Source organism: Mustela lutreola, chromosome 6, assembly GCF_030435805.1.
Source record: "Mustela lutreola isolate mMusLut2 chromosome 6, mMusLut2.pri, whole genome shotgun sequence".
In the NCBI taxonomy this organism is placed as follows: Eukaryota; Metazoa; Chordata; class Mammalia; order Carnivora; family Mustelidae; genus Mustela; species Mustela lutreola.
This window is the reverse complement of record NC_081295.1, coordinates 98,770,630-98,784,046: the sequence shown is the minus strand read 5'-3', so window position 1 is coordinate 98,784,046 and position 13,417 is coordinate 98,770,630. Positions and strand designations below refer to the sequence as shown.

Below are 13,417 nucleotides of genomic sequence, written 5' to 3'. Positions count from 1 at the left end.
AACACTAGTTTCCAGGAGAACTTTTTATTAAAAGGATTTTTTCTCCTTTAAGCCTATTTGTGTATATGGTAGTACCCTCACACTCAACATTACTTTATATTGAGGGAGGATGGCTTTAATACACAAGAGAAAGAGATGCCTTCTCTTATCACTGTGTACCCCAGTCTGGCTATTTTGTTTATGCCTGTAGTCCTAACATTCTATTTCATTAGCATCTCTTTTCACTCTCAAAAGTGTCCTGATTTGGATGCTAATTATGGTCACCCTACTTTGAGAAGTCTCTGTGAGATGGTTGCCTTCTCATTGTTATTGACATTAATTTGAACAGATGACAATACTTTAACATATATCTTATTCAGACAGATGCTGATGGATGGCTTCATTCTTCCTACTATTTCTTGGAGTGGGGGTGGGGAGGTTAGCTCTTATTTTCACTTGTGGATTTGCCTTCCTTAATTTAGACCTTTCAACCTTTTGTTTCTCTAAATTCTGTTGTAGGGCCCTTTCTCTTCTCAATGTACTTGCTCTCCCTGGGTGAAATCTCATTTTCTCTAGTGGTTTCAATTACCATCCCCATGCTGATATCTCCCATACATTTGCATTTATTTCTACCGTCTTACTTTGTGCTCCTAAGTTGGCAACCAGTTTTCTTTTCTCTCTTTCCTCTCTTTTCTTTTTCTTTCTTTCTTTCTTTCTTTCTTTCTTTCTTTCTTTCTTTCTTTCTTTCTTTCCTACTCTTCAAACTTGATCTGTCTTGCATTGAAGAGTATCTTTTTTATATTTACTTATTTGAAAATTACTCATTTTCTTATGATTATTTTAGTTATCAGACTTAAAATTTTCAAGATTCCCTCTCGTCTAAATGAGGTTTAAGTTACAACAGCACTGTTTAACTTTACCTGAGCAATGAATGCAAGGACCTTAAACTCCTTTAACTTCTTTCTTCCTTCCCATCTTGTATGTTACTTTTCTCTTGTTATCTGTTCCACTTCTTAAAATAAATGTTTCATGGAAGTATAACATTTATAGAGAAAAGTGCACCAATCACAAGTGAAGAGCTCAATAGATTTTTATAAAGTAAAAACCATAACATACCACTCAGATCAAGAAATAGAACACTACCTGTTCCTTTGAAATCCCTTCATGCCTCCTCCCACCCAACCCCTCTTCTAGACCCCAGCCAAAAGGGAAACCATTACTTAGACTTCTATAGACCTAGATTAATTTGAATTCTGTTTTCAGTCTTTATATAAATGGAATCACAGAGTAGTAATTCTTTTGTGCCTGGCTTCTTTGGCACAACATTATATCTGTAACATTCATGTATGTTTTTGTATTTTTTATATGTTGAAATAATTTGTTTTCCCAATCACTATGTAGTATTTCACTTCATGACTATACACAGTTTTTTTTTGTTGTTGTTTTTGAAGATTTTATTTATTTGAGAGAGAGAGACAGAAGCAGAGATAGCGAGAGAGAGAATAAGTGGGGAGGAGAGGGTGGAGAGGGAGAAGCAGCCTCCGCCCTGAGCAGGAAGCCAGATGCGGGACTCGATCCCAGGACCCTGAGATCATGACCTGAGCTGAAGGCAGATGCTTAACCAATTGAGCCACCCAGGCATCCCAATATACCACAGTTTTTTAAAGGCATGTTGGTATTGATGGACATTTGATTGTTTTTAGTTTTGGGCTACTGCCAGTAATGATGTCATGAACACTCTTCTATATGTCTTGTGTTCATGTGCATGTACTTCTTTTGAATTTATGCCAAATTATAAAATTGCTGGCTCAGAGGATATCCTTTCAGCTTTAGTGAATAATGCCAGACAACAATTCCAAGTGTTTACACTTGCACCAGCAGTTTTGGAGAAGGGTTTCATAACTGTACCCTGAAATTTCTCTTGACCAACATCCTAGAATTTTCCTGCATGTTGTCCTAGTATTGGGGCTATTGTTCCTAATTCCCACATTTTCCTCCTTTCTGATTAATTCCTCATTTTATTAGAATATAGCCTATAGTAATCTTCTTAACCAAGTAGGGGTCTACAAAAGGTAAATATTTTGAGGGATAATATGGGGATCCCCTTATTTATAGGTTGTCAGTTATGGAATAGCAGGTTGGAGTTCATTTTGCCTTGACAATTTGTTTTTTTTTGTTGTTGTTGTTTAGAGATTTTAGTTATTTATTTGATAGAGACAGAGAGAGCAGGGGGAGTGGCAGGCAGAGGGGAAGGGAGAAGCAGGCTCCCCGCTGAGAGGACCTGAGGTAAAGGCAGAAGCTTAACTGATTGAACCACCCAGGTGCCCCACCCCCACCCCCTTGCATTGACAGTTTGAAGACAATACTCCTTTGTCTCCTAGCTTCTAGCACTGACGTTGAATATTTTAAGATACTATGATTCTAGGTCTGTTATTTACCTTTTAGGTTTTCTTCTTTGGAAGTTTTCAGAATCCTGTCCCTAGTATTTTGCATTTTCAGAATGATGTCCCTCATGTAGCTTTTTGCTCTAATGACTGTGTCAGGCACTGGATGGGGCTTGGCAGTTTAGAAAACCCATCTTTCCCTTCTGGGATGTTTTCTTCAGTCATTTCTTTGATAATTCTCTCCTCATATTCCTTCCTTCCTTCCTTCCCTCCTTCTGTATTATTATTTTGAGATTGAGCCTCCTTGATTTCTTTTCTGCTTTTCTTAATATTCTTTCTGATTTGTCACCCGTCTTTTTATTCTATTTTCAGGGGTAGTTCTTCAATTTTTTCTTATATAATTGATTATCTCTGTTCTCTCATTTTTGTTCTTTTTTTCTTTTACTGAAAAATCTCTTTGCGGGCTTCTTGTTTCATGGGTCTAGTATATTTACTTCCCTGAAGTTTTAAATGTTGGTGTTTTAAGTGTTCTTCTGATTTCTATACTGGCTTTGTCTCCACTGGTTTGCTTTTCTTCTTTCTTTTCAGCACTATCTTTCATGGTGGTGGGCCCTGATAAGTTTCTGGTGGTTCTCAGGCATATAATTATTTTTAAGAGTAGAAGAGTAAAAAACTAACAACTTGATTGGATGGAGTTTGTTCAAGAGATTTTGAGGGGAATAGTGAAAGCAGTTTTTGTTTCTTTTTAGATTTTCTAATTTTTATTTTAACATATAGTAAAACTGATTTTTTTCTGATGTACCGTTCTGTGATTTAAGCATGTGTGTAGAATAGTGTAACCATTAGTGCAGACACCACCACTACCACCATAATGAAGATAAAACAAAACAGTTGTTTTAATCCCAAAAAACTGTCTCAGACTCTATCTTTGCAGCCATGTCCTCCTCTCAAGCCTAGCCCTGCCCTAGGGTATCTCTAATTCATTGTCTGTCACTATAGTTTTCTCTTCTGAATAATCATCTAAATGGAATCAGATAGCATGCAATTTTTTGAGACTGACTTCTGCTATCAAATGCCTTTGGAATTTACCTAACTTGTTACAAGAAACAGGCTTTTATTCCTTATTATTGTTGGGTTGTATTCCATTCTATGGATGTACCACAGTGTGTTTAGTCTATTCATTTGTTTAAAGACATTTGGGTTGTTTCCAGATTGGGTGATTACAAATGGAACTGTCATAATCATTTGTGCAAGGTTTTTGTATGAACATAAATTTTTATTTACCTAGGAGTTGAATTGCTAGGTCGTATATTAAGAGTTTGTTTAACTTGATAAGAAAGTGCCAACCTATATTCCATAGTGATAGTGGCCACTATGGAAATGATCAGCACTTGTTATCATCGCTATTTTTAAAAATTTAATTTAATTTTAAATCTTTTTTTATTATTTTTATTAATATATAATGTATTGTTTTCCCCAGGGGTACAGGTCGGTGAATCATCAGGCTTATACACTTCGTAGAACTCACCATAGCACATACCCTCCCTAATGTCCATAACCCAACCACCCTCTCCATACCCCCTCCCCCCAGTACCCCTCAGTTTGTTTTGTGAGATTAAGAGTCTTTTATGATTTGTTTCACTCCCAATCCCATCTTGTTTCATTTTTTCCCTCCCTACTCCCCAAACCCCCCACTCTGCCTCTCAAATTCCTCATATCAGAGAAAGACAATTGTCATCACTATTTTTTATTTAATCATTCTAATGTGTGTGTAGTGCATCCTTTTGTGATCCTTTGTCATTTTTGTGATTCATAAATATTTCTCCCCACTTTGTAACTTGTCTTACTCTCCTGTTTTTGTGCATTACAAATTGTATTTCACGTGACCAGTTCTCTTCTTCTTCTTTTTTTCTCTTTCTAAATCACAGGGAAGCCTGTGTATGTCAGCTGGGATCAAAACTCCCAAAAGATGGGAACTGATAATATCTAACACAACCTTTGTTAATTTTGATCTCACTGACTGCGTGGCCATCAGGACCTGTGCGGGCTGTTCCCGGGGACAGGGTAAGTTGTTTGAAGAGGTAAGACAGGCACTAAAGAAGGCCAACATTCAAGTAAATGCAATAAATAGTGATAAAACCTTTATGATTTCTTTCACTATAAGATTGCATCAGTAGAAACTGCTGCTCTGATCTCCTGAAAGAAATCCCAGAGGAGGCCAGGTGCCCCCAGTGTGACTCTTGTAGCCACCCCTCCTCCCCCATTCTTTCCCTATGATGGCATCTGCCATCCTCCATCTTTACGGTTCCATGTCTCTGTTGGACTCTGAGCTTCATAAAGGCAGGGACTGGGTCTCTCCTGTTCAGAGGTTTATCATTAGTACCCAGCAGCTTGGTGCCTACTGGGCAGTTTATTGATTGAATAAATGGAGTTGGGTGGATAGACATACGGGTATAAACGAACACACATGCAATCTTTCCTCAAAGAGCCAGAATTCAGTACTTTATGTTTTCAACAGCCTTAGGCTTGTTGTAGACACAAAGAGAACCATAGGAATTCTCGTTCACTTGTTAACCACATCTCTGAGGTGGTGAGAAATACCTTGGAGGACTCATGGGCCAAGGTGAAAAGAAGTAGAGAGCAATCTAGTTGATTTGATCATTGTAAACAGCCAAACCAAGTAATTCAAGTAAATATGCTCTTGTGGTTTGAATCACCAATTTAGATAATTGTTTGTTTTTTTAATTAAATGAATAATCAGCAAGTCTCCACTTTACTTTTTTTTTTCTTTTTTCTGTATAGGCAGAGTCAAACATTGTTTTTATTTGGGTGGCATTTGAGTTTAAGATTATAGAAATAATCATAGGAATAAAAAATGCCTTATGGCATTCCCTTCAAATTACAATCCCTCAGTTCTTTAATAGCTTCCCTATTTCATATCATTCATAAGACACTGAAGAAAAGCATACTATTCCTCATGACCTTGAATCTCTTCTCACTGAATGATCTGGGCTAAGTTATCTCTTTCATTTGCTTAAAAACGGTTCATTCCCAGGTCTGTCTGAGGAACTGGGGCATACAAAGATGAAGAAACACATCATTCTTCCCTTGCAGGAGCTCTCGACCTAGGCACAAAAATAAATGTTAAGTCAGTCACTGTAGTAAATGTGATGAGTATAATCCTAGAGGACTAAACAAGGTCAGTGAAGGCAACAAGAAAGGGGTCAGGCAAGAGTTTGTAGAGATGTCCCTTGAGCAGGGCTTTGAAAGACGAATAGAAATTTGCAAAGGGGCGTAGGCAGAGGAAGGTTTCTAGGAATTAGAAACAACATACGCAAAAATTGAAATTCCAGTAGGACCGAATGGTAGAGTGGTGGGTGGTTGTGGTAGTTGATGAACTATAGAAATTGCAAAGGATGGAATCCTGGAGTCTGGAATGCATGGCTTAACTCACTGCATGGATTCTGCTGGGATCTGGAATGAAAACATCAAGGCCACTAATTATTTGTATCTTACCCTTTTTATTTTCCTCTTGGGTATATTTTACAATATACATGACACAGAAATATAGTAGCATATGTACTGAGGTCCTATGTATACTCAGTTGTTACATTTTAATGATGGGGTTCTGGGAATTAGAAGGTCTGGGCAGCTGGACCAGCAGCCGCATTGATGAATCGCAGGTAGGCAGGGTGAAAGACTGCGAACAGTGTAGTCCTACCGCAAGTACTTAAAAGTACTTACTCTTTCCCCACACGGTTGATTGAATGTTGCTTTTGACGGTGACTGCCAACCATGGTCCCAAACATTGCCAAATGTCTTCTAGAGGGCAAACCTACCCTGGCTGAGATTCACTGCCCTAGAATAAGGCTGCATGAAGGCAAGGCCAGTCCTGCCCTTGTTTCCCTCCATGTCCCTAGCACACACCACAGAGCCCGGCACACAGCAAACACTCGTGATTTTTTTCCTTGAATAAATAACCAAGGGCATCGTAACTGTGTACACATGCAGTATAAAGTACTAAAAACATTCCAATGAATTCAGCTGTCATTTGTTATAATAGTGTTTTGTGCCATGTGTAACGGTCTTTCCGTTTTCCAATTTATAGGTGGATTTACTGTGAAGACCAACCAACTGAAATTTATAAACTCTCCAAACTTAGTAGCATTTCCATTTACTCATGCAGCAATTTTGGAAGACTTGGATGGGTCTCTGTCTGGGAAAAACAGAAGTCATATTCTTGCTTCTATGGAAACCCTTCCAGCTTCTTGTTTGGTCAATGAAAGCTTCAGTCAGATAGTTCATGGCAGCGTCTGTGGGGAAGATGTTCTCTTTCATCGAATGTCTATTGGTTTGTAAGTTGACTTCACCATACTTTTCAGCTTGCCAATGAGCATGCATGTTTTGTTCAAGCTGTTGGGCTTTATAGAAGGGCAACTTTTTAAGATTTTATTAGAAGTATTTAGTTCCATAAAAATGATTCGGGAATATTTTTGACAGCTGTCAAATCATAATTTTAATGGTCATTTTAGGCTGATTCAAATGGCAGCTAACTTTCAGTATCAATGGGCAAGATCCCATAGCCCTTGACCTCTTTTTGACATTTTGGGCAAATGGCTGCATCTTGGAAAGACCTGCAACCAATAGGGAATTTGGGAAGTATTTAAATTAGAAGTATTATTAAAAAAATTCCAATAATGTCCATTCTCATTTATATACATGTACTCTTCCCAAGCTCTTTTTAAGTGTTCAATATGCTCTGGGGAAGCAATTGCTGATGCCTTCCTATTACTTGCAAAGTTGCTCCACTCCAGTTCATTTTCCTTGTTAATTTCATGAACTATTGGATCCGTACAATACATTTCCTATTAATACTGGAGCAAGGACTCCTTGGTTATGCTAGTCAAACCACCATTAAGTCAGGAGCTAGGCTGTTTATAATGCATAATAGGATTGCTTCTGCCCTCTTTAATTTCCAGGTAATGATTGCTGAGTGTCTAGGGTTCTATCTTTTACCTATTTCAAATGCATTGCATATCTTTAGCCACACTTCTTTCCTTCCATTGTTTCAAGTGTCCTAACTGCATGAATATTAAGTCAAGTGATTCAGCCAGACTATGATGGCATCTTATTTAACCAGGTAAATGCCATGGAAAATCAATGGGATTGGACTGTGCGACGTCTGCATTTTGATTGCGTATAGAATCAGTATCCTGACATTCTCTTTTAGAAGCCATAGCAATACACTCCGGCATTGACTAGTCTGAAAACTTTCCACTTTTGCTTTCTCAACTATTTATTCTTCTTCCAGATGTTAAGGGGCCTAATTCTAGTAAGCAAAATAACAATGTGGAGAGAGATTTTCATTTCTAATCATTTTCCACTGTGTACAGTATCCTTTTTGTTTTCAATATCAGGGATTCATCCTGAGTATTACTGTTATTTTAGTGATTTTACCAAAGATATTGTTAGTGAATCTCTGAGACTTATAGAAGTTAGTGCTTTATTTCTTAGATACTTTTTGTTTTCAAATGGGGGAAAATTAAAATAGATCTGTGTCATTAAAAAGAACATGATATGCTTGTATATTTACTCCTCTGTGTTCTTGATACTCCTTTTTATGCCCTACTTTGAAAGCTGCAGTCTGTCTCTTAGAAAGTGACTTAGCAGGGAACTAGGAGGTAGGCTTCCAGGTATAGAATGAGTAAATCATGGGAATAAAAAGTATAGCACAGGGAACATTGTCAGTGGTATTCTGATAGCATTGTATGATGGCAGATGACAGCTGCACCCAAGGTGAAAATAACGTATAGAGTTGTCGAATCACTATGTTATACATTTGAAGCTAATGTAACATTGTGTACCAGCTCTACTTAAATAAAAATAAATTAAAATTAAAAATGAAAGGTAATTAGTGATGTGATGGTAAAAGGCTCTGCAGATGTAACCTTGTCAAAGCATCTGTTCTTAGAGAACTTCAGAACTGGATACTTATGTGCTTACCTTAGCAGTAGGTCATGATCCCAGCACTCAGGGACTGACAAGGTAAAAATAATAATAGTCCTTATATAATATTGTGAGGAGATTCAAAGGGGTTCTATTAGGATAAAAGACTTGTCTTGGTTTGGTTGGCATTTTCCTGGCTTTAAGATAGAAAATCTCATATGCCAGCCTTGAGGAAACCAGGATGGCTGGCCACCCTACTCCCTACACTTCTATTTTTAAAAACTTCAGGTGGACCTACAGGTCTATGGACAAATGCTCAGCTATCCCAAAATAATCCTCAGAGAAGTTGCCGCACACTCCCGATAAGTCTCTTGGCCCTAGCATCTTTACCTCTAGGAAAAGGTGACAGATCCTTGGGTGACATGATCCCTTGGGCCTTGCTAGTCAGAGTGTATGAGCATTATGGGGGAGCTCCTTCGATGTGGGGCATCTCAGATTCCATCCCAGACTTCCTGAATCAGAATCTCTAGGTGACTGATATACAAGTTTTAGAAGCACTGCTCTAAGGTCCTTTCAACTTTATTTTTCTATGATTCTATCTCTAGCTCTTTGTGCTCAGTGACTTGATCTCTGTCCCAGAGCATTTTAACCTCATTAGAAACATGTCAGAGCTAATGAGCAATTTGAATTCAGCATAGATACAAACTTTGCTGCATTTCATGGAGAAAGGATTAATTTGTTGTGCTATTTGCCCTGGAGCAAGCACCCTAAGAGTTGATTTACAAAGCTCCCACAGTCATGGTCTTTTGGGGTTGTGTGTTGATGGAGATCGGATATGGTGCAAGCACCCTGCTGTCTTCACTTTCAGCTCTTACCTCCCTCCCCCAGCATGAGGCCCCCCAAGGGCAGGGTGTGAGGCCTCACAGAGCTGCATAAACAAGGCATCCGTTCCCCCCCTTTGCTAACAACCAAGTGGTTGGAGTGAGATTTCTTTCTGAGAGAGCCCCCGCTATAGTCCAATTTCACTGTGAGTTCTTTGTTTGACACTGGAGACCTTCTGTATCTGTCCCTCAGTACCTTATTTAGGTCTTATTTGCCATATTTGTGGCATTGCCTGTTTATAGCATCCTTCTGACTCCAACTGTAATAGTTGGAGTATTCGAAGTTGGGTAATAATATTTAATATTTAGGTGAAGAAAAATTCCCGTCTTCTGCAAGACAGAGTCTAGTTCATGTTTTGTTTTAAAATGGCAATGTGCTTAATCCGTATGAGTGCTGTTTATCTTTCTCTCTCACTCAGCCATGGTAAAAACATTTTCTTCCTGTATTCCTCACAGTGTTCTTGTCCCAGCTCCTGTTACTACAAGTGTCATTCTACCAACTCTATCCTTCCCGATAAGACGAGGGGGGGAGGGGAGCGGGCGGCGGTAGCCCTATTGTATAAGTCAGGACCTTATTTCAGAAAAATATGTCCATGACCATATTTCTCCAGAGATCCCATAATGACAACATGCTTCACATAATTCATTGATTTACGGATTTCCCCCAAATTTAGATAGATATCTTTTTCTGTATAGGAATAATTACATGAAACAAAGATAATATTACCAAGAGTTTTTTGTGTCTCCTTCTGCGTCTCCTTTATAGGTTCTTCTCCCTGTCTCTCGAATGCTAATGTTGGGGCACCTGGCTGGCTCAGTTGGTAGAATGTGTGACTCTTGATCTCGGGGTTGTGAGTTCAAGCCTTACATTGGGTGCAGAGATTGCCTGAAAAAAATAAATTAAATACTAGCATTCCTTAGGGTTCTGTGAAGCACTTTCCTTTCTTCTCAAGTCATACTCTTCCCAGATGATCAGGGTTATTCCACCACTTCAGTTAACATACAGTGATGCTTCCAGATTTGTTTCTTCTAGTTTATACCGTGCTTCTAAATTCCAGACCCATTTATCCAATTGCCCTTAGGATCTGCACTGTCCAATATTGTAGTCACTAGTCACATGTAGCTACCAAGCACTTAAAATGTGGCTAGTCCCAACTGAGATGTGCTAAAGTATCAATTATACTCCATATTTCTCAGATGCGGTAGGAAAAAGAATGAGGTATCTCAATAACTCATTTATTTTGATTATGTTGAAGGAGTAATATTTTGGATATATTGGGTAAAATATATTACTATGATTAATTTCACCTATTTTATTTTACTTTTTTAATGTGGCTACCATAAAATTTAAGCTAACACCTGTGGCTTGCCTTTGTGACTTGCATTATATTTCTACTGAGCAGCAATGTTTTCCACTAGCGTGTATACTTGCCACCTCAATCTTGATTTGTCAAATCTGCGTTTAAGTTCTTTATCCATAGGCTTTGCTCTCTGGGTATTGAGAATTCCCGAATGTTCAGGTGAATGCTTCAGTTATCAAAACCACAACCATAGAGTCACCCTTGACTGATCTTTTACCTTATTTTCCACATATATCACTGACCAAGTCCTGTCTATTTTCTCTCATAAAATTAAAAAAAAAATCTTTGCATCTTTCTACTTCTCTCCTTCCCATCTTCCCCTTTCTAGTCCTCTCACCTGTGGGACCACAATAGCCTCTTAGCTGGCTGCCTTGCTGTGACTACATCCTTGATCTTTGTGAATGTAGATCTTGTCTTGCCATGAACTCCTTCCCTTGCTTGGAACTTTTTAAGAGTTTCCAGTGCCTTCCAAAGAGAGTCTCATATTCTTCATGTCTCACAGGCCCTCCATGACCTGCTCCCTGTCTATAGTTGCAACCTCATTGCTCAGTGCTCTCCCCTCCCTTCCCTGCATCCCATTTCTCAGCCATGTTCAACTTCTCTGTGTCTTTCCATTCATAAGGTTCAGTTTCCATGAGCTCTGCATGAAGATCATTTTCTCGTGTAAGCTTCCCTGAGTTTCCTACATAGGTTCTGGAAGCCCTGCTGTGTGCCAGCTCTCTACATATTTGCTCTACCCAATACTCAAAGCTCCAGTATAGCTCTATAAATTGTCCATCTCTTGTAGGTGGTAAGCAGAGCCTGGATGGGGTGTATTCATTTGTTTGTTTGATTTACAGTACCCAATATTGAACACATAGCAACTCAATAAAATTAGTATTTAATAAATGAATATAATTTAAAAAATTGTGGACTCCTCCAGATTTTCCTCTCATGTTCTTTCTGTCCATTTCTCTGTTAGGACGTATTTGTGTGGAGTTCATGGCACTCCACGTTTGTTTAGAAGACCCAAGATTGAGATAGTATCCTGGCTTTATTTCTAAAATTCCTAGGGACATGTGATACAAGAAGTTTCTTTTATAGTATCCTCTGGGCTTTTGCTTCCTGAGGCTCCCAGTTGACCAGATGGTGTATTCCAATAGCTGACTCCTTCACTCTGCCCCATCCCACCCCTACTGAATTAGCAGTTTGTCAGCATTCACAGTTGCTTTCCTTCCCTGGTGGTTTCAAATGGACCAGTTGTGATGGGAGAGAATAAGAACTCAACCCTCACCATTACCGTCTGGGAATTATTATTATTATTGTCATTATTAGTAGTAGCAGTAGTAGTTTAGAACACTCTGTAGGTATTTCAGTTGTCTTAGACTTATTCAAGTATCAGTAAATCAAACCCTGGTCTCTCTTTGATTGTTGGCTATATTGAGCATGGGAGAAATGAAAAGTTTATAAGATGTTGTAGGTTGGCCACCCAGTCCCTCCAAGTTTCTAGGATGTACATAAAATAGTCAGGACACATGCATATATTTGAAATTATTTTTCAAAGATTAAAGAATAAAGAAATAAGTAAGAATTATTTGTGGGTACCGGTTATAACCCCCTCTCCCTAAGGGGTGTTTTTCTGGACAAGTTGCGTCATCTTATTTATTTATTTATTTTTGCTTCAGTTCTCACATCAATAAAATGGACATAATGGTATTTATCTCACAAGGTCATTGTCTGGCATATAGTGAGTACTTAATAAATGTTGTCTTTAAAAAGTCTCAATTTTACAGCTGTGATTTATAAAACAACATATGAACATACTACTAATTGAATAGAGTACTCTAGATTTTATGTTTCTGAGGAACAAATGCCTGCCAAGGGAGTTAAGTAAGTTCAAAAGCTGCTTAATCTAATTCTTGAAAAATAAGGAATACTTCCCCATGGTCACATGACATTATACCGATCCAGCACCCACCCCCCACCCCCCATGAAGCTAATCATAGAATATAGAGTCATTCAGGACAGTCTTTGATTCCTTGTGCTCTAATACCTTCTATTTCTTTCTTCCTACTTCTGGAAAAGAAAAGGTTAATGTTCTTGTTGATCACCTTGATTCTTAGATCTTGCTTAATATCCTCTCCTGTAGTGCTTGCGTTCAGTTTTTACCTATGTAACTGCTCTTAATGTGTCAGTGTTCAAAGTATGAGGCACCCCCTGCCTCTGTGAAAGCAAAAGTAAAGAAGAGTTCAAATGGAAATTTTGGCCTAGCTTTTTCTTTAATAATCGCCTAACTCTCTTTCCTAGGGATAAAGGCATAGCATCACTAATGGTATCTTTTCAGTCCTTAAAAAAAAAAGTGAGACACAAAAATTCCAAGAGTATTATCCATCTTGTCATCAGAGTTACAGAAGGAAAGTAGAAAAAGATCTAAATGGACCCCAGATTGAGGAATATCAACAATATTACATGGTTATTAAATTTCATGAATAATAAAGGGCCGCAGTAGCGAGCTGGTACATGTTTAACAACTACCTCTCTAGGATTTGTAGTATTTGCCCAATTCTGTGTGATTATATTCTTATATGACCTATTCATGGCTCCCATCATGCTGTCACCAAACACATTGTGAAGAGCTAGTGAGTAGGTGTCATTCATCTCAGTCATAACACCAGAGGGGGTGTGTGAGTGTGTGTGTAGAAGGGAAGATGAGTTTGTTTGTTTGTTTCTTTCTTTCTTTTTTAAGATTTAATTTATTTATTTGACAGAGAGAGATCACAAGTAGGCAGAGGCGCAGGCAGAGGGAGAGGGTGAAGCAGGCTCCCGCTAAGCAGAGAGCCCGATGTGGGGCTTGAACTCAGGACCCTGAGATCATGACCTGAGCTGA

At 38.5% G+C, this 13,417-nt stretch overlaps 1 protein-coding gene across 15 annotated transcripts in view; it reads left to right on the top strand.

Annotated features, from left to right (window-relative positions):
* Nucleotides 1-13,417, top strand: part of PKHD1 (PKHD1 ciliary IPT domain containing fibrocystin/polyductin) — a 475,577-nt gene that overhangs the window by 209,338 nt on the left and 252,822 nt on the right. For all 15 annotated transcript variants that reach the window (XR_009354742.1, XR_009354743.1, XM_059178234.1 and 12 more), the window contains 2 exons: nt 4,292-4,427; nt 6,472-6,718. Coding sequence is in view for 13 of the 15 variants with exons in the window: in XM_059178234.1 (XP_059034217.1) it covers nt 4,292-4,427; nt 6,472-6,718 (383 nt within the window). In the remaining 2 variants the exon portion in view is untranslated. The remainder of the gene's footprint in view (nt 1-4,291; nt 4,428-6,471; nt 6,719-13,417) is intronic.